General features: G+C 36.5%; 16 protein-coding genes across 16 annotated transcripts; 9 read left to right on the top strand and 7 right to left on the bottom strand.

Moving 5' to 3' along the window:
* Window positions 1–214: 214 nt before the first annotated feature.
* URA7 (CTP synthase URA7) lies at window positions 215–1,948 on the top strand (the record flags this gene model as incomplete). Its single annotated transcript, XM_003955453.1, has 1 exon — window positions 215–1,948. The coding sequence occupies one exon, from the start codon at window positions 215–217 to the stop codon at window positions 1,946–1,948; it is 1,734 nt and encodes a 577-aa protein (XP_003955502.1).
* A 255-nt stretch (window positions 1,949–2,203) lies between these two features.
* On the bottom strand, window positions 2,204–2,398 carry MIN6 (Min6p; the record flags this gene model as incomplete). Its single annotated transcript, XM_003955452.1, has 1 exon — window positions 2,204–2,398. One exon carries the CDS (start codon window positions 2,396–2,398, stop codon window positions 2,204–2,206), a length of 195 nt encoding a protein of 64 aa, XP_003955501.1.
* A 519-nt stretch (window positions 2,399–2,917) lies between these two features.
* On the top strand, window positions 2,918–3,583 carry ERD2 (Erd2p; the record flags this gene model as incomplete). The annotated part of the gene is made up of 1 exon (XM_003955451.1): window positions 2,918–3,583. One exon carries the CDS (start codon window positions 2,918–2,920, stop codon window positions 3,581–3,583), a length of 666 nt encoding a protein of 221 aa, XP_003955500.1.
* Window positions 3,584–3,732: 149 nt separating this feature from the next.
* Window positions 3,733–4,458, bottom strand: PRE7 (proteasome core particle subunit beta 6; the record flags this gene model as incomplete). Its single annotated transcript, XM_003955450.1, has 1 exon — window positions 3,733–4,458. The coding sequence occupies one exon, from the start codon at window positions 4,456–4,458 to the stop codon at window positions 3,733–3,735; it is 726 nt and encodes a 241-aa protein (XP_003955499.1).
* An 864-nt stretch (window positions 4,459–5,322) lies between these two features.
* On the top strand, window positions 5,323–7,149 carry FUI1 (uridine permease; the record flags this gene model as incomplete). Its single annotated transcript, XM_003955449.1, has 1 exon — window positions 5,323–7,149. One exon carries the CDS (start codon window positions 5,323–5,325, stop codon window positions 7,147–7,149), a length of 1,827 nt encoding a protein of 608 aa, XP_003955498.1.
* A 205-nt stretch (window positions 7,150–7,354) lies between these two features.
* On the bottom strand, window positions 7,355–7,813 carry KAFR0B00630 (uncharacterized protein; the record flags this gene model as incomplete). Its single annotated transcript, XM_003955448.1, has 1 exon — window positions 7,355–7,813. One exon carries the CDS (start codon window positions 7,811–7,813, stop codon window positions 7,355–7,357), a length of 459 nt encoding a protein of 152 aa, XP_003955497.1.
* A 478-nt stretch (window positions 7,814–8,291) lies between these two features.
* On the top strand, window positions 8,292–9,677 carry COR1 (ubiquinol--cytochrome-c reductase subunit COR1; the record flags this gene model as incomplete). The annotated part of the gene is made up of 1 exon (XM_003955447.1): window positions 8,292–9,677. One exon carries the CDS (start codon window positions 8,292–8,294, stop codon window positions 9,675–9,677), a length of 1,386 nt encoding a protein of 461 aa, XP_003955496.1.
* Window positions 9,678–9,823: 146 nt separating this feature from the next.
* Window positions 9,824–10,711, bottom strand: PSY4 (Psy4p; the record flags this gene model as incomplete). Its single annotated transcript, XM_003955446.1, has 1 exon — window positions 9,824–10,711. The coding sequence occupies one exon, from the start codon at window positions 10,709–10,711 to the stop codon at window positions 9,824–9,826; it is 888 nt and encodes a 295-aa protein (XP_003955495.1).
* A 104-nt stretch (window positions 10,712–10,815) lies between these two features.
* Window positions 10,816–11,233, bottom strand: KAFR0B00600 (uncharacterized protein; the record flags this gene model as incomplete). Its single annotated transcript, XM_003955445.1, has 2 exons — window positions 10,816–11,156; window positions 11,224–11,233. 2 exons carry the CDS (start codon window positions 11,231–11,233, stop codon window positions 10,816–10,818), a joined length of 351 nt encoding a protein of 116 aa, XP_003955494.1.
* Window positions 11,234–11,828: 595 nt separating this feature from the next.
* EDE1 (Ede1p) lies at window positions 11,829–15,614 on the top strand (the record flags this gene model as incomplete). Its single annotated transcript, XM_003955444.1, has 1 exon — window positions 11,829–15,614. One exon carries the CDS (start codon window positions 11,829–11,831, stop codon window positions 15,612–15,614), a length of 3,786 nt encoding a protein of 1,261 aa, XP_003955493.1.
* Window positions 15,615–15,826: 212 nt separating this feature from the next.
* Window positions 15,827–16,324, bottom strand: MOH1 (Moh1p; the record flags this gene model as incomplete). The annotated part of the gene is made up of 1 exon (XM_003955443.1): window positions 15,827–16,324. One exon carries the CDS (start codon window positions 16,322–16,324, stop codon window positions 15,827–15,829), a length of 498 nt encoding a protein of 165 aa, XP_003955492.1.
* Window positions 16,325–16,645: 321 nt separating this feature from the next.
* Window positions 16,646–17,594, bottom strand: SEC17 (alpha-soluble NSF attachment protein SEC17; the record flags this gene model as incomplete). Its single annotated transcript, XM_003955442.1, has 2 exons — window positions 16,646–17,494; window positions 17,565–17,594. 2 exons carry the CDS (start codon window positions 17,592–17,594, stop codon window positions 16,646–16,648), a joined length of 879 nt encoding a protein of 292 aa, XP_003955491.1.
* Window positions 17,595–17,800: 206 nt separating this feature from the next.
* On the top strand, window positions 17,801–19,045 carry GPA2 (guanine nucleotide-binding protein subunit alpha; the record flags this gene model as incomplete). The annotated part of the gene is made up of 1 exon (XM_003955441.1): window positions 17,801–19,045. One exon carries the CDS (start codon window positions 17,801–17,803, stop codon window positions 19,043–19,045), a length of 1,245 nt encoding a protein of 414 aa, XP_003955490.1.
* A 251-nt stretch (window positions 19,046–19,296) lies between these two features.
* SRB4 (Srb4p) lies at window positions 19,297–21,156 on the top strand (the record flags this gene model as incomplete). The annotated part of the gene is made up of 1 exon (XM_003955440.1): window positions 19,297–21,156. One exon carries the CDS (start codon window positions 19,297–19,299, stop codon window positions 21,154–21,156), a length of 1,860 nt encoding a protein of 619 aa, XP_003955489.1.
* Window positions 21,157–21,303: 147 nt separating this feature from the next.
* Window positions 21,304–22,164, top strand: PRO3 (pyrroline-5-carboxylate reductase; the record flags this gene model as incomplete). Its single annotated transcript, XM_003955439.1, has 1 exon — window positions 21,304–22,164. One exon carries the CDS (start codon window positions 21,304–21,306, stop codon window positions 22,162–22,164), a length of 861 nt encoding a protein of 286 aa, XP_003955488.1.
* Window positions 22,165–22,352: 188 nt separating this feature from the next.
* Window positions 22,353–25,049, top strand: YAT2 (carnitine O-acetyltransferase YAT2; the record flags this gene model as incomplete). Its single annotated transcript, XM_003955438.1, has 1 exon — window positions 22,353–25,049. The coding sequence occupies one exon, from the start codon at window positions 22,353–22,355 to the stop codon at window positions 25,047–25,049; it is 2,697 nt and encodes an 898-aa protein (XP_003955487.1).
* Between the last annotated feature and the right edge of the window lie 900 nt (window positions 25,050–25,949).

The raw sequence follows: 25,949 nt of genomic DNA, 5'->3' as shown, positions 1-25,949 counted from the left end.
TGCACTTCCATCACGTGATTTCGTTAGACACGACTTTTTTTTTCCTAGAATTTTTTTTTTCTTTTTTTTTTTTCAGAGAAGCTCATCGAGAATAAATTTTCAAAATTCGTTAAAATTAATGATAGATATAATAATCTTTCTTTGCTGGTAGTTAATATCTATACAGCGTTTGTTCTGTCAAGTTCATCGAACTCTATAATTAGCATTTGAGGTAATGAAGTACGTTGTTGTTTCTGGTGGTGTTATCTCCGGTATTGGTAAGGGTGTGTTAGCATCCTCCACAGGTATGCTTTTGAAGACTTTAGGTTTAAAAGTCACTTCCATCAAAATTGATCCATACATGAACATTGATGCTGGTACCATGTCTCCTTTGGAACACGGTGAATGTTTTGTCTTAAACGACGGTGGTGAAACCGATTTAGATTTAGGTAATTACGAACGTTACTTAGGTGTCACTTTAACTAAAGATCATAATATAACTACTGGTAAGATTTATTCTCACGTAATTGCCAGGGAAAGAAAGGGTGACTACTTAGGTAAGACCGTCCAAATCGTTCCTCATTTGACCAATGCCATCCAAGACTGGATTGAAAGAGTCTCTAGAATCCCAGTAGATGATACCGGTCTAGAACCTGACGTCTGTATCATTGAATTAGGTGGTACCGTCGGTGATATTGAAAGTGCTCCATTCGTCGAAGCCTTAAGACAATTCCAATTCAGAGTCGGTAAGGAAAACTTCGCCTTAATTCATGTTTCTTTAGTCCCAGTCATTCATGGTGAACAAAAGACTAAGCCAACTCAAGCTGCCATTAAGGATTTGAGATCATTAGGTTTAATTCCAGATATGATTGCTTGTAGATGTTCTGAAGAGTTAGAAAAAAGTACAATTGAAAAAGTTGCCATGTTTTGTCATGTAGGTCCAGAACAAGTTGTCAATGTCCATGATGTCAATTCTACTTACCACGTTCCATTATTATTATTGAAACAAAAGATGATTGATTACTTACATGCTAGATTACAATTAGAATCTATTGCACTAACTACTGAGGATATACAAAGGGGTGCAGAATTGTTAAATAAATGGAAGGCTATGACCGGTAATTTTGATGCTTCTATGGAAACTGTCAAAATTGCATTAGTCGGTAAGTACACTCATTTGAAAGATTCTTATTTATCTGTCATTAAGGCCTTAGAACACAGTTCCATGAAAGTTCGTCGTAAGTTAGAGATTATGTGGGTTGAAGCCACCGATTTAGAACCGGAAGCTCAAGAAGCTGAAAAATCCAAATTCCATGAAGCTTGGGAAAAAGTTAGCACAGCTGACGGTATCTTAGTCCCAGGTGGTTTCGGTATCAGAGGCACTGAAGGTATGATTCTTGCTGCCAGATGGGCTCGTGAAAACAAGATTCCATTCTTAGGTATTTGTCTTGGTTTACAAATTGCTACCATCGAATTTTCTCGTGACATTTTAGGTATGAAGAAAGGTAACTCGACTGAATTCGTAGAAAATTTGGCCGAAGAAGACCAAGTCGTCGTGTATATGCCAGAAATTGATAAGGAAAAGATGGGTGGTACAATGAGATTAGGTTTAAGACCAACTTACTTCCAAGAAGACAGTGAATGGAGTAAAATCAAGAAACTATACGGAAATGCATCATCTGTTGAGGAAAGACACAGACATCGTTATGAAATCAATCCAAAATTAATCAAGGATCTTGAAGAAAACGGATTAGTCTTTGTTGGTAAAGATGAAACTAACAACCGTTGTGAAATCTTTGAATTAAAGAACCATCCATACTTTGTTGCTACACAATACCATCCAGAATATACTTCTAAGGTTTTGGACCCCTCTAAGCCATTCTTAGGTTTAGTTGCCGCATCTGCTAACATCTTAGATGATGTTTTGGAAGGTCAATTTGAATTTGGCTCCCACGGTGCTGAATTCTAATCTTTTAAATATTTTTTCCACATATATATATAATGGTATTTGATATTTTAATATTTGTAAACTAACTCGAAATGAAGGAGTCTTTTCACTATTCATCTTGGCATAGACAGACATCTTATTCTAATTTTGTTTTTTAACGTTTTGATAGGAACAGTTGGTTATTGAGTAAGAAATCCATGTGTGTTGGTAGTAAACAAAAAGAAGCGATTAGAGTAACCAAATGAATAAATATAATTATATAAACCGATTGAACCATTATTTATCCTTTCCTTTCCTTTTCCTTTCTTCCTCGTTTAAAAGATCGTCTCCATCGTAGTTTACAGGCAGCAGCAACATATACAATGTACTGCTTAAAATCAAACCTGTGAAAAGCCACATCATGACAGTACTGGGTTTGGTTGCAAGTCTATGAAAGAACTCTATAACAGGATTGTTACTGAAAAAAGCCATCTTTGAAAATTGCAATAAAGACAAGGGCTGTCCTATGACAATCCCTTACAGTAAAAAAAAATGACGGTTTAAAGCCTTACAGAACGAATACCTTCGAAAGTGAATACTACTCAACTCAACAAAAGAGCCTTGTGATATTATCCAAATGAAGAATTATGCTTAATAATCTGAATCTTCCAATAATCAGGGAGCTTTGTCCAGGCAATCTATAACAAATCGGTTCTAGAATACAAATTACTGTGGTATGTATTCAACCTCTAAAATATATCTAAGTCCCTGGAGCCACCAGCAATGATATAGCTGCTAAATTTACTGATCAAACTGGCAGTGTCAGGCCAATATTAATCCATTTAACTGTTTTAGATATATATATTTCTTAGTGATGGTTACCCGTCTTTAATCGTGTTGATGTTGATGTATATTTTGTACAGCTCAGCGATACCTGAGGTTGAAAAACTCGGGTCCCCATCTCAAGGTGAGAAGTAAGTATTAGCTGTCAGAAAAGCATCGAAGAAGGAGATGCTGAATATCTTTAGAATTCTGGGTGATCTTTCTCATCTAGCCAGTATATTAATTTTAATTCAAACCATTCAAAAAACTGGCTCAATTGATGGTATATCATTTAAGACACAAGTTCTATATGCGTTGGTATTTCTTACACGTTATTTGGATTTATTAACCTTCCACTGGGTTTCTTTCTATAACACATTGATGAAGATTTTCTTCATCTGTTCTTCTTGTTACATTGTTGTACTTTTACAAAGCTACAAAAAGAAGAACCCTGTTGCCTATAAAGAAATGGTTATTGCTGATACTTTCAAGATCCAATACCTATTAGGTGGAAGTCTATTAATGGCTTTTTTCTTTCATCATAAATTTTCGCTAATTGAGATTCTTTGGAGTTTTTCAGTATGGCTAGAAAGTTGTGCCATTTTACCACAATTATTTATCCTATCGAAGAGTGGTAAAGCTCAAAGTTTAACCGTCCACTATATCTTTGCATTAGGATTGTATAGGACTCTATATGTTCCTAATTGGATTTGGAGATACTATTCTGAGGGAAGAATAGATAAATTGGCACTTATCGCTGGCTTAGTTCAAACTTTAGTGTATTCCGATTTCTTTTACATTTATTATAAGAAAGTTATTAAAGGATTCGGGGCTGCTTTACCACACTACAAGTGATTTCTAGTTTTTAGAAAAGAATATATATATATATATATGTTTTTACAAAAATATTGATTACTTCACATGAAGTCTCGTAATCCGTATGGTTTTTAGTGTTTTCTTTATGTATATTAGAAAGGTAGGTGATATATATATATATGGACGAATCAATCTCTTTTCAAATCGTAATACTCTTTTCTCACACCCTCCTTTGTGACAATTAATATTTCTAGACCATCACCAACGTGTATATGTCTTTCAGTAGCTGAAGTGAATGCGTCTCTAACCAAACTTATAACTTCATCAATATTTAAATATTTCAATGGTCTCTTTACTTTACCATCAGAACCTGGTTCGTATTGATTCTTAAAATTGACTTGATTGTCTAGGAAGGGCATGATTAAAGAAGCAGCAGCACCACCTGCCCTACATTGTTCTCTTTCGTAAGATCCTACTGGATCGAACGAATACACTGCACCTTTACCTTCCTCATCTAAACCTGCAATGATTGTATGTACATAGTAAGGAAAAAATCTTTTACCGTAAAGTAGATGTTGGATATTTCTTGCTGCTGATTTTATTGATAATTTTTTATCATTGTGGTCGAAATGATACCATTTAATACTATTTTTAAATCTTTTCACCAAAGCTTCACCATCAGCTGCGAATCCATTTGCAGAAATGACAATGTTATCACCACAGTCAAAGACTTTTGGTTCATAACGAGAATTGATGGAATAATCAGTGGTATGTCTCGTGTCGCCTGCCAATACGGCAAAATCTTCACCTGCTATACCTAGAATAGTACCACCATTATCACTATACGGATTGAATCTATGTTCGATGGGTTGTTGTGCTACTTCATTTGAATACTCTGATGCCACGGTGGTCATTGTCAATTGTACTTTGTTAATGTAGTGAAAGACCTGTTTCATATGTTTTGCCACCCATCATAATATCCTTATTAGAAAAACAGACCGAGTTTCTACTTACAAGAAGAAATGTGGATACCTTCGAAAAAAAAAAAATACCAACGTGATGAGAAAAGTGAGTACCCACAAAAGAAATTCCAGTCAACCCGGCCAAAAAAACCAGGGCTACGTTTATAATGATAATACAATTTCAGGGCAAGAATCCGTTCCATTCTTTCTGTTATGGTGGGGGGGCGGAAACCATTTTAGGGCTGATTTTTGCATAATTCAACGCCGTCGCTGATCGCCGACGCTTCTTCTCGCTCCAATGAAAACTTTGTCGTAGGGACAAATTTCACCAGTTTGGTGTCAACCCCAAATTTGTCCCATTTCTTTCTCCTAATTGGCGTAATGATGGCAGTAGCGCTCGCTCAAGCACAAAAAAGGGACAAATTGTCTCCGTAGAAAAGTCACGTTGAGATTGTCACATTCGAATCGCTTGCTGAGAAGGTGCCGCAGAGAGTAACCGAAAGCCGCGCAGATGAAAATTTATTGAAAAAGAAAGAAGGAAAGTGACTGACTTTTACTCAGAAAACGACGCACAGTTTTTCGGTTTCGTTCCTTTTTGTCTGCGGCGGTTCCTAGAGTCTTGGCATAATTTTGCGAAATTGGGACATTTTCATACATTTTTCTCCATCGGATGAAAATTTTTTTCGATGGAGATGAGGAATAGGATATATATAGAGGTTCAATACTTTCTTTTGAATAGTCTTTTTATTTCAACTTCTCATCATCGTCATCTCATCTTTCTATTAGCTATACCATCACAACCATTCATCCTCTCCAATGGCCTCTCTAAGCATTGAACAAACTCAATCTTCAAAAGGCTTGAAAGATGAATCTTATCAAGTTCAAACTCAAGATTTTTCTGATATCTCAGATGAAAAATCTACAATGGCCGATGCATTAGATACTGATAAGAATGGCTGGAGGTATTGGCTGCATAGATTGAATGAACTTCTAGAAATCAAACAAGAAGGTGAAGCATCGAGAGGGTTAGTCGAATCATTCTTATACAACAAGGATCTAGAACCTGTCGATCACGCAAGAAGAACTTGGACGTGGAAAAATTATATCTTTTTCTGGATTACAGGTTCTTTCAACGTTAACACATGGGAAGTCTCCGCCACTGGTTTACAATTGGGTCTTTCATGGTGGCAAACTTGGATTTGTATCTGGGTTGGTTATTCATTCGTCGCTGTCTTTTTAGTTCTAGGTTCTCGTATCGGTAACATTTATCATCTTTCTTTCCCTATCTCTGTCAGAATCCCATTCGGTACCTATTTTTCCATTTGGATTGTCCTTAATAGATTGGTCATGGCCGTCGTTTGGATGTCTACTCTATCTTGGCTAGGTTCTGAATGTGTTCAATTAATGCTCATGGCAATCTTCGGTACCGATTTAGACGTTAGAATTAAAAACACAATCCACAATCCAAATTTAAATAATTTCCAATTCATGTGTTACATGCTCTTCTGGATCATCTATTTACCATTTTTATGGTTCCCACCTCATAAGTTACGCTATGTCTTTGCTGTCAAATCTGCAATTACTCCATTCGCTGCTTTCGGTTTCTTAATCTGGACTCTTTGTAAAGCTCACGGCCATCTCTCCCTAGGTACTTTAAATACCAATTCAGATGGTTCTGCAATCGTTATGTCAAGCTCTGCTACCGCATGGGCTGTCATTAGATCAATCATGTCGGCAATGAATAACTTCTCCACCTTAATTCTAAACGCTCCAGATTTCTCAAGATTTGCAAAGACTCCAAAATCCTCATTCTACTCACAATTAATCGCTTTACCAATCTGTTACGGTGTCATCTCTTTAGTCGGTATCCTTTCCGCTTCTGCTGCTTACAGTATGTACGGTGTCAACTACTGGAATCCATTAGATATCTTAAGTAAATACTTGGACCACTGGAACTCTGGTAACCGTGCTGGTGTTTTCTTCATTTCATTTGCATTCGCTTTCGATCAATTAGGTGCTAATTTATCAAGTAACGCTATCCCTGCAGGTACTGATATGACAGCCCTATTACCAAAATATATCAACATTAGACGTGGTGCTTACATATGTGCTTGTTTGACATTATGTATTTGTCCATGGGAATTAATGGCATCTTCATCAAAATTCACTACAGCTTTATCTGCTTATGCTGTTTTCCTTTCTGCCATTGCAGGTGTTGTCTTTGCCGATTACTTTATTGTCAGAAAAGGCTACATCAATTTATTACATTGTTACACAAACAAACCAGGTTCCTATTACATGTACAACAAATATGGTACAAATTGGAGAGCTGTCATCGCTTATATCTTTGGTATTGTTCCAAATTTCACTGGTTTCATCGGTGCCGTGGGTCCATCTGTCCCAGTTGGTGCAATGAAAGTTTACTATTTGAGTTATTTTATTGGTTATTTGATTTCTGCTATAACATATTTGATCCTCGTTCACTTTTTCCCAATTGATGGTGTTCCAGATAATGCAAAACTTACTGACAGAGTCTGGTGTGAATCTTGGACTGAAGTGGAGGATTTCAAAGCTGAAAGAGAAGCTTTTGAAAGATATAGTGGTGATGAACAATCTTTGTCATTCACACCAAAAGTTGCATGAAATTCACATCAAATAATAGCGCAATAAAATAACAATAACAATAATAATATATTCACTAACAACCTCATCTTTTACTCTATATTTTGTATTTTACTTTCATATAATATTACATACCGCTAGAACCTTAGCATTACCATTTAATTCATTTTGCATTCATATTTATGAAATGACCATTTTTTCATTGACTACATATTTTGTAAAGAGTCTATATAACATAACTTGTGCGAGGTTTCCTGATCGAACTGAAAGTAGGTATTGTACCTAAATTATTTGTACTTTCTGGAAGTTTCGGTATAACAAATTCAGGATTGCTATTTGGCGAATATATAGCATGCTCGAATGCCTTATCCGTATCTTCATCATCACTCTGTGAACAATTATCGCTTCCTGAATCAGAATCAGAATCAGAATCAGAATCAGAATCAGAATCACCAGACAACGCTTTGTACATTCTATTCTCAATATACTCGACACCATCATCAGATTCTTCAAATTTGTACTGATTCTGAAAACTAATTGAGTCTATATAATTCGAAACTTTATCAAGAATTTGTGAATGTCCCAATAGCTTCCTCAGATCAATTGATCTATTCTCATTCCTATCATTGAAAATGTCCATCAGCCTATCGTTCGCTAGATTCAATATGCTATTATAATTTGGCATCTTTCTAGTTAGTAAAATCAAGACTTATACCAACCGCACTCGCCAAACAATAACACATGTATATATATAGAATAGTTACCATCCGATACTGCCAAGGTTGCTTAAATAATTGTTAAAATTAAATTAATCTGGGGTAAATCAGAATTAAATTACTGTCGGCATAATGGGGTCAATGCTGAAAAGAGTAATAACTCCGCGGGAAATTAAGCCCATTTGATCTTTCGGCTCATCAAATACTGTTTTGGGAACTATTACTGTAAAAGGAAGTTGCTACGCATCTGGACCAATCAGAGAACTCCGACTGCTATTGGTATCGTGTGGCACGGATAATTACTTGTTTAGGAAAGTTGATATACTTTCCACATATTGAATATAATATATCTTAACTCCCCTCGAGGCCTTTTAGCTGGAAAGATATTTGATAAAAAGATCAGTCTGTTAGGATAGAGAAGAGGAACTGGCAATTTGGACCGATACCATGCTAAGAACTACTGTAGGAAAACAAATATCTGTTTTGACAAGGAGCTTACTTAAGAGATGTCTGGCAACAACCGCCGGGGCCGGTGCTAACATCGAAGTTACCGAATTGCCAAATGGGTTGACTGTCGCTACTGAATATGTCCCACATTCAAAAGTTACCTCCACAGGTATCGTATTTCCCTCTGGGTCCACTGCTGAAGACCCTTATAATAACGGTGTCGCGAACATCTTGACTAAGAATTTCTTAAATAACCCTCATATTATTGTCGAGGCCGCTAAGGATGGGTTCCAATTGATTTCAAACGTTAATAGAGAATCTCAATCTTTTGTTGTTAACTCAGCGCAGGGCCAACCTTCGAAGATTTTGAATTTTTTACAATCAAAAGTGCTCAGTAAAGATTTTAAATCGTTAGAAAAGCATTTTGATACAATAAGATCGAAAGCAGTAGATGAAGCGGCTTTTTTCGAGGAAAATGACCACCAGAATCGTGCAATGGAGCATTTACATTCTACTGCTTTCCAAAATACACCTTTAAGTCTCCCCACTAGAGGTACGGTGGAAACACTCCAAACTTTAGTTACAGATGATGTTGCGTCCTTTGCTAATAAGACCTGTAATATTAAAGATGCAGTTATTGTAGCAACAGGCAACACTTCTCATGCTGATTTGGTTAAGGCTGTTGAAAAAGAAATAGACCTAAATCAAACATCAAAGAATGCCTTAATTAAACCAAAATCGAGTTTCTTGGGGTCCGAAGTTAGACTGAGAGATGATACATTGCCAAAAGCTTGGGTCGCTATTGCTGCTGAAGGTGAAAGCGCAAAATCGGAACAGTATCTAACGTCACATGTTGCTACTAGCATCTTTGGTGAATACTTTGCCATGGAACCAAGATCGAGATTACAAGGTATCAAATTGCTAGATAATTTACAAGAGTATCAGTTATGTGATTCTTTCACCCATTTCAATTTGAATTATAAAGATTCTGGACTATGGGGATTTACAACAATGACGGGAAACATTGGTAACATCGATGATCTTATCCATTTTACTTTGAAACAATGGAATAGACTGTCTATTTCAATAACAGAAACCGAACTTGAAAGAGGTAAAGCCCTTTTGAAACTCAAATTGGCAACTGACGCACTCAAGAGAAAAACTAACGCCGCTCTCTTGGCCAATGAAATTTTGGCAAATGATGGTGTCTACTTAAACTTAGATGAAGTATTCAAAAAGATACATGCAGTAACAATAAAAGATATTAAGAATTGGGCAGGTAACAAACTTTGGGACCAAGATATTGCCATTTCTGGGGTCGGTCAAATTGAAGACCTACTAGACTATATGAGAATGAGAAATGATATGTCTATGATGAGATGGTGATTGAAATGGTTCTTCACCTGAAAATTAATTGATTATTTATTCGTAATAAGCATTCCATTATTCAAGAATAAGGAAAAGCAAATAAAAAATGTATGGTATTTACGGAAAAAGATGTATGCAATGTAGATATTTATATTACAAATTTTCTAATCATCCTCGTCATGATCAGAATTACTATCACTACTCGAAGTTTCGGTATCATTTCCATTATCTTGTTCTTCTTCATCACCTCCCTCTATGTAGTCCTTATCATCATCATCATCATCATCATCATCATCATCTTCATCCTGATCCATATCTTTCAATGCTTCAACATGCTGATTTGGATCTTCGTAGTACGTTTCAACGATGAAATCTGCACTATTTTTAACAACTTTACGTTTCTTAGAACTGTCTTCATTATCTTCGACAAAGGTATCTTTTTCATCAGCGTCCTCATCGATTTCAATTGCATCATTATCTTCGATGTCTTCAAATCCAAAATTTACCGTCATGATATTATCAATATCTTTAATGAAGGAGCCAATATCTTTTTTTTCTTCAGGTGAAATGTTATCTAACCAAGATATACCATTTAATGGAACGTCGTTATGACTATCGCCATTTTCCTGTTGCGCATCCATTTCAGTATTTACACTGGAAGGTATCTTATATCTGGAATCAACAAAACAACATTTCTCTAATGCATTAGCAAATTTATGCAGTTCATTAATTTTGAAATATTTCAATGGGTCAAAACACAACTCACATATTCTTATTATCGTGAACGGCAGTGTATTATCACGAGCAAACTCATTTAACTTCTGTACGCATCTATCTAAACTTTTCACTACTTTTGCATCCTCCTCATTACTTTGGAATATATCGTGAGATATCGTTTCATTTATATGTTTTATAAGTTCCTGCAACAATTCACTCGGCTGAACGTCTTTGATTGTCATTTCATCTCGTTGTAATCCGGTTAGAATGGAATATAATCCTGTTGATGTGACACCATTCATGTGATGGAGACTATCAATAGCCATATCTCCCATGATTCGCAGTACTCTCGTGTTACACACTTAGTTTATTCTTCCAGCTAGTGATGTTTAGTTTTCTTTTTTCGCTATTATTATACACTCTCCTACAAATTCAAACACTATATCTTGTAATAGTACACAATGAACATACCCATAAAGCTTCCCAGCACGTTACAGATAATGTCCTTGATATCGAACACTCTCTGTCCATTCGTAGCAATTTTTTGCATGAATTCACTACCAATACCGGCCAAGATACAACAAACAACGATAGCTAAATGATATAAATTGACCTCGTACTTCTTTCTTTGCATTTCGTCCATATAAAATGTAATGGCAACGGTGTGTCTGCTCTCTGTTTCAAATATCGACATAAATAGTACAGTTTCCACCATAAAAGTGACAAAGTGGACGACCTTGTCATAATCGTGGAAAATCATGGATTTATTAGTTGTAATGCCTAAGGTACAGACTGAACATAGACACGACAACACATGCCACAAGATTTCTCCTCTTCAATGCCACACTAACTCTCATTATAACCTGCTCTCCACTTTTATACTGGTCTATGTCCACTAAGGAACATTAAACTTACCGATAAGATCTTTATATATATATATATATAAGCAAGCTATTCAAGTGGAAGACACGTATATAATGACAAGAAACGGTTCAAAGTCCTCAATAATGGCATCTATAGCACCACTGATGACTATTTTACTTATGATAGAGGGTCGCAGTGACCTGCATTGGCTACCACATGAGACGTTTCCAGACGGAGTCCAGCAAGCAAAATTAATACACACTTAGGGCACCAAAATAGATCAAAAGAACGGCATCCAGCACCAAAAACAGGTAGTTCCCATTCAGCATTACTATTGTATGATCATACTGCGTTGTATAAAACTATTAAAGGCCCTCTCGCCGTCCAGCCAAAATGTGTTTCTTTCACTATGATTGCTTTGTCTTTATTTTTTTCTTGATATCCGTCATTTTCTTTAACAGGGATGAAAAATTGATCTCATAAACGTCTCCTATCTTTAGATTATTTCAATAAGATAACCATATAGAAATCGGTTTGAGCTGAATTGTTCCTGTAAGAGGCGGGAGAAAATAATCCAAACGATATACAATGGCTTCTGTTCCTTTTTTCAAGACTCCATTGACACCAGAAGAAACAAATTTCTTCAATCAAAAATTTAAACAACTAGATGTGAAAAATCTTGGTGTGGTCACAGGAGAGGTCGTAAGACCTCTCTTTGCAAGCACAAATTTACCTTCTACCACTCTGTCACAAGTCTGGGCGCTTGCAGATGTCAATAACAAAGGGTTTCTGAATTTTCAGGAATTTAGTGCTGCTCTAAGAATAATTGCAAATTTGCAAAAATTTCCAAACGCCACATTATCCGCAAATTTGTACGATTCTCCATGTCCACAATTACCTACATTCAATGACGGTAGCCGTGCACCAAGCGCTAGTGCTACAACTCAACTACCCTTGCCTTCAACAAATGACATTGCAAAATTTTCACAATTATTTGATAGAACAACTAATGGTGCTACACTAATCCCAGGCGATCAGGCAAAAGATATCTTTTTAAAGGCAAGATTATCAAATCAGACTCTGGGTGAAATTTGGGCTCTTTGTGATAGAAATGCTTCAGGTTCTTTAGACAAAAATGAGTTCGTAATGGCAATGTTTTTAATTCAACTATCTATGTCAAATCATCCATCCATGTCATCTCTTCCAGCTGCTTTACCAGCACATTTATGGTCCGTGGTTGCCAATGGCACAGCTGGTCCTATAAGTACACAATCCACAGGAAGTAATAATGCCCCACTTAAGAGACAATCGACCATTTCACGTCTTTCATCAGGTGCCTTTACAAATGTCTCACAAAATTGGTCGTTATCTTTTGAACAAAAACAACAATTTGATAGAATTTTCGACGCCCTGGACAAAAATCACGCTGGTTCTCTTGGATCTCAAGTCCTTGTACCTTTCTTTGTCTCTTCAAAATTAAGTCAAGAAACTTTAGCAACTATTTGGGATTTGGCGGATATTCACAATAACGCTGAGTTTACTAAGATGGAATTCGCTATTGCCATGTTTTTGATCCAGAAGAAAAACTCTGGAGTAGACTTACCTGATGTGATTCCAAATGAACTATTACATTCACCTGCTTTAGGTTTATCACAACAACAACCTACTCAACCACCTGCCACAATCCCATCAAGAGCAACAAAACCATCTTTCAATGAACCTCTGCAGCAACAGCCACAACACTTGCTTAATCAGCCTGCCCCTCCTGTTCAACAACAAAACTCAGGTTCATTAAATGATTTGTTGGCTTTGAACAGTTCATTCACATCTCCTTCCCCAAGCAATTTACAAGCTAATAATGTTGCAAATAATACAGGCTCTCCATCAAGCCAACATGTTGCTCCACACTCTTCAGTAGGTTTGAAGAAATTCCACCCAACTTCTCAATTTGGTCAAACAATAATTAAAGAGGAAGAAGAAGAGGAAGAAGCTCCAAAATATTCCCAACAATCTCAACAACTTCATTCTTCCGTATCACCAGCTCATAGAACAGCCTCTGTAACTCTAGCACAAGTCCCAAACTTTGCTAATTTGAGTATTTCAAACCATAGTACTGGTTCTCCAATGAATGCTCCATCTACTGCTTTAAGAAACAATGACCTTTATGCTGATGCTGATGCTTCTGCCCAATTATCAAAGGAAACAACCGAATTAGCTAATTTATCCAATCAAGTTAATTCATTAACCAAACAAGCTTCTATCACTAATGATAAGAAATCCAGAGCTTCGCAAGAATTAAAGCGTGTCATTGAAATGAAACTGTCCATTCAAGATAAATTAGGAAAAATTAGAGCTGCTCACGAAGAAAACGTCAAGAAAACAGAAATGTTGGAAAACCAATTGATTGAATTAAACAATGAAAATAACTCTTTGCAACAACAATTTAGTGTTACTGAAGCAAATTTCCAAGCTAGTGAAAACAAAATGAATGAAGTCACTTTACAATTCAACAACGCCACTAGGGAAAATCAAGAACTCAAGGCCAAAATTTCTCAATTCAATGAACAAAACAATTTGTTACTATCTCAATTAAATGAGAAGCAGGCTCTTTTGCAAAAAGAAATGTCTATTGCCGATGTTAATAGAAAACAGGTAGAGCTAAATGACATCACAGTGGCGAACCTAACAAACGAAATTAGTGGTTTAGATGAAAAATTACAGATTTTCATTAGCAAGACAAATGAATTGAATGATTATCAGAAGACACTGGAATCCAAACACGCTCAATTAGAAGACAAATACAACGACTTGAATGAGCGTGAATCACAATTAAACGAACGTACTAAACAAATCGAAGAACAAGAACAACTTTATAATGAAAACATCAAGAATTTACAAATTATGTTCGACGAATTAGCAGGAAAGAAACAGCAGTTTGAAAAAGCAGAAAATGAACTGAAGCAACAACATCTTGAATATGCAGCACATGTCCAAGAACTATCGGAAAGACAACTAAACTTAGCTATGGGTGAACTTCCAGATGATGCGGAAGATATAATTGCAGAAAATAAGAAGTTCAAAGAAGCTAGTGCTGGTGACAAAGCTGCTGCATTTAATGAAGATGATGTGGCTAAATTTGTTGATGGTACAGTTGCAAATTCAAAATTGGTGGCTCATGAGAATGAAAATGATGATGAATTGAAAACAGAAAACACTGAGAGTGATGTTTTCGACAAAAATGATTTACCTGCTACTGATAGTGTACAAGGTGAAAATGACAACAACACCACTGCTACAACTATTTCGAATGATAACCGTGAAAATTTGCATGAAAATGAGAATCTATCTGATAGATTTGAAGGTGATTTGAATGAATATGGTATTCCAAGAACGCAGTCATTCACTTCATCTGTTGCAAATAATGCACCACAATCAGTGAGAGATGAAAATGAAGCAATTGCTGAATTACCAGAAGGCAAAGAAGAAATGAATGGCACTGACACTGTTCTTGAGAATGAGCCTATCCCAGGTGAATGGTCAAGCACTCCTATTCCGGAATCTGCTGTAGATGAGGAAGAATTACCTTCTGAAACTGTAGTAGAATCACAAACTGTTGATGAAAATGAAAGTGATTCTGACAGGTCCATTCAACAATCACCTGTACAAGTAGCTTTAGATAAAGTGGAAAACCCCACTAACGCTGTGGAACCAGTTATAGAGCATCCTGGGCCAGTTGCTGAAGGAATACTGCTACAGGAGGATAAAGAAATCCATCCGATTGATCAAGAATTCCCACCTATTCAAGAATTAGAAATCAACGAAAGTGATTCTTCATCGGAAGATGAATTTGAAGACACAAGAGACGTTCTAAATGCCACACCAACCAACGAACAGCCAAGGACAAGTGGCAATGATGAATTTGCAGACGAATTTGCGGGTTTGGAACAAGCTGCCCTTGAAGAAGACGAGGAACCCAATGACAATAGATTCAATACAGATGAATTTATGGAACCATTTGAACCAATCTCACATACTGATTTGGATGAAGAATTGGATGATGTCGCATTTGTGGGTACCAATCAAAGATCCACAACTATATCACCAGAAGGTAATGCTGCTAATGTTAGTAACGATGAATGGGATGAAATCTTTGCTGGGTTTGGTAACGGAAGGCAACCAGCTCCAGCAAAACAAGAAGTGTCTCAAGCTAAAAGCAGTGTACCAATCGACCGTGGAATTGCAACTACACCAAAATCTCTAGCTATTGAAGAACTGAGTGGTATGGGATTTGCTGAAGAAGAAGCCAAGAACGCCCTAGAAAAATGTAACTGGGACTTAGAAGCCGCCACCAATCTTCTATTGGATGGTGCATAATTGAGACTGTTGAAATCATAAAAAATGAAAGACTGTAAATTATTTATATAGCTGATGTATCTACGAATGTAACCGTTTTTTTACTAAATGATATTATTACTACTTGTAAAATGATGTAAAAATATAAAATAATAACATACCATACGTACTTATAACTCCATAAAATTTGAATATATATATATATGTGCGTGTGTTCTCAAACCGAACGAACTTCAATGACATTTACAGATTTCCTGTAACTCCAAAATATATTTGCCCTCTTTATAATTTTGATCTTTATTATCACTTCTTAAGTACTTCCAACCGATAAGCTTTTTACAAAGATGACATAAAATGTCACAAACTAAATACTCCCCAGTCAACATGGATCTCGTTTCAACTTTGTCTTCAATAACGTTAAGTACACTAGACATTAAGTATGCATCACCCGTACGACCCCTATAATCCTTAGATATGATTTGAACTGATGAAGAGAGATGTGTTCTACAGTGGCGACAGCCATAAGTTATAAACTTTTTACCACGATCCTTATGAGCTCTTCTAAGTGTACTTCTTCTTGTTCTTGTCATGGCCATACTGGAACCGCCACTATCAGCGGTTTCCAGCAATCTTGAATTCAAAGAAGAGACTGCGAAATGAGGCTCAAAGGAAGCGTGTAAATTATTTGCAGAGGCTGGGGGCTCAATGTACGAAGTGAAACGAATGCCCATGTCTATATTTATCTGAATCCTGCTGGTGGGAAAAAGTACCAACTAGCGAGATGTATTTGATTTTCTTTCCTGATGAAATTTGGAATTTTATATAAGGAACAGAAGATTCATGTTATATATGGAAAATATATGGAATAGATATGCAAAAGCGTGTTGTCAAATAAATGTGATTCAGGTTAACTGAAGAGTTGGACAAGATCTTGCAAAGCCGTTTCTCTGTTTTGATGACTGTAGTATTTTGTTTCATTTTTTTTTTTTGGCTAAAGGGAAAGGTAAGAAGATGTTAGGCTTCTTTGGCGAAGTGTGGATGAGGTTTTCTTTTTACAAGAGATCATCTTCAGCCTCTGAAATACTCTCTTTAATCTTGAGTAGAATGGTAGTCTTCCATTTGTCTAATTTATTGAATTTATCGTATTCGAATACAACTTGACTCAATTTTTCAGTGTCATTTTCATTATAGGCTTCAATTAAATTAGATAGTAAAGTGGCTTCTCTTGAATCGGCAAAATTTGGATCCTCATTTTGACCCTCTTGCAGCGTTCTTGATGCAGCCACAGAATCTGAGGCAGCTAATTCACAAAGACCCTTCTTCAGATAGTATTCTTTTAGTGACCATTGACTTAGTCTATTACCCAGACTATTCTGGATAAGTTTTGAGTAAATACTACCGGCCTCAATGAAGCTGTTATCCAATGCTTTCAAGTCAGCACATCTAATCCAACATTTATTAGCCAGAGCAATGGCTTGATCCTGGGAATACCAGTCTGCAGCGACTTCGAAGGCGTCAATGGCATTTTTATGATCGTTTAAATCCAATTCGTACATTTCACCCAATTCGAATTTAAAATTAGCACCTCTTCTAAATTGACCTCTTTTAGTGAAAAGATCTATCGCAGAGTTCAATGCAGTAACCCCATCATTCGATTGGCCAGCACTCTTGAAACATTTATAGGCATCAATGTAAATATTACTTGCATCGTCCTCATTACCAGCTTTTATTTGATAGCTGGCAGCTTGTAAGAAGGAATCACCGGCCAATTTCAGCTCCTTACGTAACTTGTAGATATTAGCAGCTTGAATACATAGATCTGAGGCCTCTTCAAACTTGTAAGAATCAGAATTACCAAAAAATTTCATGAATCCAGACGATGGAACACCTTTCTTTTCAGCCTACGATTAACATAACATGTTAGTACAACGCACAGAAAAGCACTACTTCCCCAAACATATAAACACATACTCTCTTGAGCAATTCAACAGGATCAGACATTATGAGACGCTCTTCAAACCTGACTCTTTCAAACTGTGAGTTATATATATCTATATGTAACTGATAATTCTATATTTAAAAACAAACAATCTTATTACCCGAATGACAATTTTTTTAAGGATTGATATTCAGTGAAAGAGAGTGATTAATTGGCACTTTACAACCATTTTGACAGTTGGAAATTTGCTTGGGACAGACAGCGAGTGATGGGTATTTGTGCATCGAAGGAGGACAGGCCTGCAGAGACAGACAGAGCGACTGCTGCAACGGGTGTAGCGACTACGACGACGACGAGACATGAGACGTCTCCACCATCTGGAGCTAGGAATGAGAAGACAGGGCCATCTGCACAGGAGGATAGTACGGCAGTTTTGAAGGAGGGACCAAGAGGTGGGAATGACGTGGTTGCTGCTGAGACCTCAGATCCGATGGATGGTACTCTTAAAGGCGAATTGAAAGTTTTGTTGTTGGGTGCAGGTGAGAGTGGTAAATCCACAGTGTTACAACAGTTGAAGATTATACACGAAAATGGGTTCACGGACAGTGAACTTATTGCGTTTATTCCTACCATTTATAACAATATTTTAGAAATTGGTAAAAATTTGATTAATGGTAGAAACAAATTCAATGTACCATGGGAAGATAATCTGTTTAATAAAGAGGAAATTGATAATTTCATGAAGCTCGAAGGCTTTGACCCTCAACAACCGGAGAAGTCCCTGCTCTTCCCTGAAATTTATCTGAATCTCCTGATAAATCTTTGGAAATCACAAAACACACAGAAGTTTTTGGCAAGCGCAGATTCTTCCCAGGTGTATATTATGGATTCCACATCATATTTCTTACAAAGCTCCAATATGAAGAGAATTATCACTTCACAGGAAAATTATAAACCAACTTTACAAGATGTTCTAAGATCAAGACAAAAGACATCCGGTATCTTTGATACACATATATCGATGTCTTCAAAGCTGAAGCTACATTTCTTCGATGTCGGTGGACAAAGATCTGAACGTAAGAAATGGATTCATTGTTTCGATAACGTTGCATTAATCATATTTTGTGTCTCTCTGTCTGAATATGATCAGTTTTTAATTGAGGATACTACACAAAACAGATTTCAAGAATCTTTAATTCTTTTCGAGAATATTGTCAATTCAAGATGGTTTGCAAGAACCTCTGTAGTACTTTTCTTGAATAAAATTGATTTATTTGCTGAAAAATTAAAACATAAACCCTTAGAAAATTATTTCCCAGATTACAACGGTGGTAATGACATCAACAAAGCAACCAAATACATTCTATGGAGATTCATGCAATTAAACAAAGCAAATTTGAACGTTTATCCTCACGTCACTCAAGCTACTGACACTTCAAACATTAAACTAGTTTTCGCTGCTATTAAAGAAACCGTCCTAGAAAACAGCTTGAAAGACACGGGTGTCTTGTAATAAGATATTTGTAAAAGTTACATACTCACACGTTCAATTATACACATACATATATATATATATATATACACAGACTGATATCCTATACATAGTGACCAATACATTATGCTTATAAATGTTGTATCTTTCATATATGAATTTTTCAAATATTTTCAGAAAATTGTATGTTGGCAAGAAAAAAAAATTAGTAGTGAAGCAAGATAAATCGGTATAGAAAGTAAACATCAACACGACGGCCTGCTATTTGTAATATGGGGAAGTCTCAATTTGATTTTGAAAAGGGTGTAAACTTGGCACTTGACCCAAATTTGTTGTCTTTGCCGTCGAAGAAATCGCCTTCTTCACCCAATGCTGCCGATCAACAAAAGGAACCTATTGTACCGCCAGCTACCGCCCAAGAAATTAACGAACTAGTCAGCAATCCGTATGAAATATATGGTAAAATGCCATTAGCGCAATTGGTCCCGTTAATATTGCAACAAAAACAGATTCCCTTCTCAGAACTATCTCAAGATTACATATTAAAGGAAACAAGTGAAAAAGTTATGGATAGTAATGATGCAATGGATAATGAACCTCAATTACCTGACAATTCCAAGTCCAATTTTTCAACAATGGACGCTTCAGAATCTTACGAGACAATAAGAAGCAAGATGATTGACCATATCAATGTTGCGATGAATGAATCTTCTTTAGCTTTAGAAACAGTGTCTTTATTATTGTCTGGTGTTAGAGAAAATAATGCCAAGAGTTCAATATCACCATATTTGAAGAGAAATGTACCTATGGGCTCATTGAATAGTGACCGCATACCGATAAATAATAGTAATAACGTTAAGAAAACGAATGAAAAGATAAAATTCTCATTTGGTTGGAAATTGAAATGTCTTGATGATTCTAAATTGATGTTAAAGAAAAATGTGGATAAACTTTTTGAAATTGTACGAAGAGAAAATAAGTACTGGCAAATGATATCACAAGTTATTGTAAATACTGATGTGATTTTCAAATTAAGAGATAAACTCAGTGGCGAAAGGTTGATAGGTATAAAATATGGTTTCGAAGATTCAGGTTCAAACTATCATCTAGATAGGGGTATCGCTGTCTTGAAAAACAATACAGAATTGAATCAATTAGAATTGATTCCTTATTACAATAATAAGAATTTTTCGATTCACGATTCGAATATTAGAATTGGATACACTTTCATAAGAATAAGGATCTTTACCAAAATTGAAAGTGAAGATGATTTTATTTTGAGTGGTGAATCTTCCATTACAAATAATGATTCTACAAATATTCGAGACCAGATTAAAAAATTTAAAGACATTATCTTTGAAAAAGAATTAATGTATCAATTGAAGAAAGAGAGTTCGCAATTGATCTCATATGGTGTCAAGATTGAAAACGAAAACAAGATAATGATTGAACTACCTAATGAAAAAATCGAAATTGAACTTTTACAAGTGGATGATCTTTCCACTGTAATGAATGAACAGGACAATCCCAAGATTAATGATAAGAGGGCTAATTTGATACTTATAACTTTGAGATTACTATTAGTAGTGATTTTCAAGAAGAATTTAAGGAGAAGGTCAACCACAAATAGCATTAGCAATCACAATGGATCCTACAGTGAAGACATATTGTTAATCAGACCGATATTGGGCAAATTAAGACATCAAAATTACAAAATTCTTTTAAAAAAGATAATAAAGCAAAATATATTAGACATAATTGAGAGCTCTCAATGCCAAGAAATCAAAATTACAAGAAAACCAAATAATGATACCACAAGGACTGTTGATAAACATATCGACAAACTGAATAAAGATATCGCTTCCTTCGACAATTTAATAAATACACCTGTATCTCATTTTGAAGTATCATTGCCTGATAGAAAGGATTCATTCAAGCTTGTATTAGAATCTCCAAACTACTGCAATGCCATCATATCCGTGAAATATAAAGATCCATTAAACGACAACAGGGCGTTTGATGCCAAGTTCACGGAACTAAAAGAAGTGGAGGAGTTCCTCTACTTCATCATCACTGAGTATATCCTCAAGAAGGAAACTGAAGAGCACATACCAATCAAACAAGAACATTAGTATATATCTTTTTTTTTGTAGCAATATACAGTATTTCAATGTTAACGATATATATAGTAGCGGCCGAGAATAATTATGAAAATTCCCATTGTAGATTAATTCACTTCGAAGAGGAAAGAAAACAGACACGGCAAGAGAAGCAGTAGAATGGGTTATACATTAACTATCCTGGGTTGCGGTGTGATGGGCCAAGCTGTCCTTTCAGCTATTTACAACGCCCCTGTCCCAGCCACTACAGAAGTTGCTCAATTATATCCAAGTAAGATCATTGCATGTAACCAAGATGCTGCTAGTGCTAAGCAAGTAACTGAGCTCATTGAGTCAATGGAAAACAAGTCTCCAAATGGTATTGTTGTAGATTCTACATTTGGCAATAATGTCGAGGCTGTCAAGCAATCAGATGTTGTTATTCTCGGTGTCAAGCCATACATTGCTGAAATGGTATTAAACGAAGTAGGGCCAGCAATCCACAGCAAGTTATTGATCTCAATTGCTGCCGGTTGGACGATTGAACAACTGCAAGCATACACCCCGACGGTTTCCAGAGTGATGACGAACACTCCAGCCAAATTTGGATACGGTTGTGCAGTTATCTCCCATTCATCGGCATGCAACGAAGAACAGAAGCAAACGGTCTCAGAGCTTATCAGCCACGTGGGCAAATGTATCGAACTACCAGAAAAGAACATGGATGCCGCCACTGCTTTGGTCGGTTCTGGACCAGCCTTCGTACTGCTTATGTTAGAAGGTATGATGGAAAGCGGTATCAAGTTGGGAATCCCATTGAAAGAGAGTCTCGAAGCCTCTTTGAAAGTCTTAGAAGGTACCGCAAAGATGGTAGAGGAGACCGGTATGCATCCAGGTGCCCTAAAACATCAAGTCTGCACACCTGGTGGTACTACAATCGCCGGTCTCTGCGTTATGGAAGATAACGGCGTCAAGAGTGGTATTATCAAAGGTATCGAAGAAGCCGCAAACGTTGCTGCCAAACTGGGCAAGAAGAAGTAAATAGGCCACCATTTTTGCTAAACCTTATGCTACTTATATATGCACAGATAACTCAATAAAATTTGAAGTCCGAGTCACCGATATTTAGAGCCAACCGGCAAAGTGGGAAACATATACATATATAAAGAGAGACAGAAGATCATAACGACAAAGTGATGGATTAGACGTCCATGATAGGGTCAAGCAAAATGGAATGCTATACAGAGTTTGATGACAGTGATGATTGGGTCAAGAATGGTGGTGATACTTTTGAATTTGAGGATTCTCTACCAAAGTTACCATTACCGGACTTACGTGATACCCTTACTTATTTGAAGAAATCACTGGAACCTTTATATTATGCAGATGGTTATTATAAGCATCCATTGGATCCAAGACAAATCAAGGCTCTTGATGAGATACTAAGCAATTTCGAAAAGTCCATAGCGTCAAGAAAATTGCATGCAAAGTTGGCTCATTACCATGAAACAGAGAACTCTTACCTGGATAAATTACATTTAGATATCAACAATCATACTTCTACTAGAGAGGTACATGATGATATACTACCAAGAAACCCATTTCTAATTCTCTCTGATGATCCACTCACTGATATCCCGCAAGCTGATCGTGCCGCAGTCCTCGTTCATTCTTCTCTCAGATTTACCTCTGCTTTGAGAAAATATGCTCTGCCACCAGATGTAAATCCTAATACAGGGAACCATCTAACTATGCACCCTTACTTAAATCTTTTCGGAACCACACGCTGTCCTGTCTTCCAAAACGGTGAAATTGAAGGTTTCGACATCAATAAGCCGTATTCTTCCTCCGATATCGAAGATGAAGAATCTGATCAGGATGAGACAGAACGGGATCCTGCAACTTCCGATGATAATTCCCATGTTACGAGCGATTTAGAAGATGAAGATGAAGATATGTTCAGTCGTCATGGTATCACAATAAAACGTCATCCAGAAACTAGACATATTTTGATCATTTCCAAAGGGCAGTACTATACGTTAGATGTATTTGATGATGAAAATGATATTCTTTATTCATACACTGAGCTTACTTCATTTTTTAATCATATTTTGAAAGATTCTGTAGAATGTTACAATTTTAGCAAATCGACCGCATTAGGTAGTTTAACGTCACATTCTTTTAAAAACTGGAAATACGCACGTAAAAGATTACAAAAGAGGTACCCCCAAGAATTACATCTAATAGATTCGGCTCTTTTTGTACTTGTACTAGATGAATCAACGAATACCAATGGTGACCTTGATCAATCAGAGGATTGCAAGAGATTGTTTTACGGTAGCTCTGTAATTAACGAAAAAGGGTACCAAGTCGGATCATGTGTTTCTCGATGGTACGACAAGCTACAATTAGTTGTCACAAGCGATTCTAAAGCAGCAGTCATTTGGGATTCTTTTACTTGCGATGGATCTGTCGCGTTGAGATTTACGTCTGAAATTTACACTGAATCAATTTTGAGATTGGCTAAAGAGGTTAATTCTAATGATCCTCGTTTTTCATTATGGCCCACCGTTCGACAATCTAGTATCTCCACACGTGATGTAATTTCAAATCCTTTCAATTACGTCAACAAGATAGAATGGTCGTTTACTAATATTTTAAATACACACGTTCATCTTTCAGAAACAAAATTAGCTGATCTTATCTCTAAGCACGACATTATTAAGGCTTCGATACCAATAGGTCGCCGGTCTGCTGTCAGACTAGGCGTCAAGCCAGATTCAATGGTCCAAGTCGCGCTACAAATAGCACACTATTCTTTATACGGTAAAATGATCTTTACTTTGGAGCCAATTTCTACGAGAGGCTTCAAAAATTCTAGGTCCTGCTTTGTGAATGTTCAAAATCAAGAGCTATTAGAATTATGCCAGCTGTTTATTTCGAATTGTATCGACGAACAGGGTAAGTTAGATAAGTTTATTCAAGCATGTGAGAATCACAGCAATCATGTCAAACTAGCAAAAAAGGGATTAGGCTATGATAAACATTTTAATGCTTTAAGATACTTGTTTAAGTTTCATAATCACTTTGGAATAGAAATGAATGCACAGGAGGCCAAAGTTGCCTCTGATTTGTTTGAAAATCCATTAATCAGCCCTTTCTCTCAACCTGAACTCATTGCAGCCAACTGTGGGAACGCTGCAACAACTGCCTTTGGCATTACACCCGCTGTGCCTCAAGGTTTCGGAGTTGGCTACATTATAAAAGACGATCATGTCGATCTTTCTGTAACTTCGCAGTTTCGACAGGGCAATAGATTGATTTTCATGTTGAATTGGGTTTTAAACGAAATTAGAGCATACTGGCGCGTGTCACGTAGTGGGAAGGCCAGTGTTAAGATCAGTCCCTTGGTCGATAGGTTGTACGAACTTGATAACTCGTTGAGAAATAAAAAAATGGATGAAAGCGCTAGGATTAGTATTACAAGGTCTCACTCTTTTAACAATGGTTTAGGGTTTTTTGATATCGATGCCCATATTGATAGCAGAAGCATTTCAGCTACACCACCAATAATTTCGCACAATAAAGCGCTTAATAAAGATAGTACTCCTCGTAGCTACCTCTCCAGCAGTACGAAACTATCCACGAGAATTACAGAGCTGGCTATGAATAGTATCGATAATCATTCAAGTGCTGCCTTGTCAGTTCCCACTGAAAAGGAAAAACAGGATACCGGCCTCCAAATCCTCCAGGTTCAGCCAACAAAAGCCGAAAATACATCCGAAGAGGAAGAAGATGAAGATGATTTGTTGTTTAATATATCTAGGCCAACGTCAAGGAGGCGCTCTATTAACGTCGTAGACTCAAAATTCGAAATTGATTTCGACAGAGCTTACGTAGGTAGAAAGGTATCAACGTTGGAATAGTTTTTTATTGTTTATGTATTATCTTATATCACTAGATTATCTTTATTCATGGATTGTATGTTTTCTTACCACAGGCTGATAAATACTGATTACAAAATGTTTTCTGTCAATGACGTGAAAATCTCTCATCTTGATTATAAACTCAGTTTAAACCTCAAGTATGTAGAAACACTGTCCTCTTTGGTTTTATCTTATATGAACCGACTGGTGGAGTAAATTGCTAAGTGTTCCGGCATGAGTAGAACACTTTTATCTTGACAAGTACTGCAGTTTTTGAAATATTTCAGGTTTTGAAGGTACTTCAAGAGAATGTTAATATCCCAATGTATTTGATAATGAGATGCATTAAAGGACAAGGCAGGCAACATGACGTTTAAACTAAGGTTGATGATTTCAAAGAACTAGATGTCACTCTCGCCAAAAAGGTTATCACGAAACATTACAAGACAAACTGTTCCTTTCCGAAAGGAAGTAGATACTCTTGCTATCGGGCGTCTCTGTAGGGATATTCTCAAATTCGTTTGAATTTTTAGGTACCATGGAGCTTTGAACATGAGACAAAGAGGGTCTTCCAGTGCGGTAATTGATACGACCGCACAGATAAACATGACCAAATAAAAGTATGCCATACAATGTGTAGAAAAACAACGTCAAGGCCAAAGTCAATGAAGACATCAATTCCAAGTTACACCTGTAACTGGCACTCTAAGTTTAAAAGCGCTTTAAAATAGAAAAAAGTCTTTATATTTGAAAGGGACTGAACGATAAAAAGTATAGCTCAAATCCTCTAAAATGTATCAACGTCCCGGTGAAACATTTATTTCAATAATCTATAAATGGGGATTTATTTGACCACGTTACATCTACTGAAATTATCAGTTTTACGATGTTAAAGCTTTC

Source organism: Kazachstania africana, chromosome 2, assembly GCF_000304475.1.
Source record: "Kazachstania africana CBS 2517 chromosome 2, complete genome".
Classification (NCBI taxonomy): domain Eukaryota; kingdom Fungi; phylum Ascomycota; class Saccharomycetes; order Saccharomycetales; family Saccharomycetaceae; genus Kazachstania; species Kazachstania africana.
Note: the sequence above shows the minus strand (reverse complement) of the source record. Positions and strands in the feature narration are given on the sequence as shown.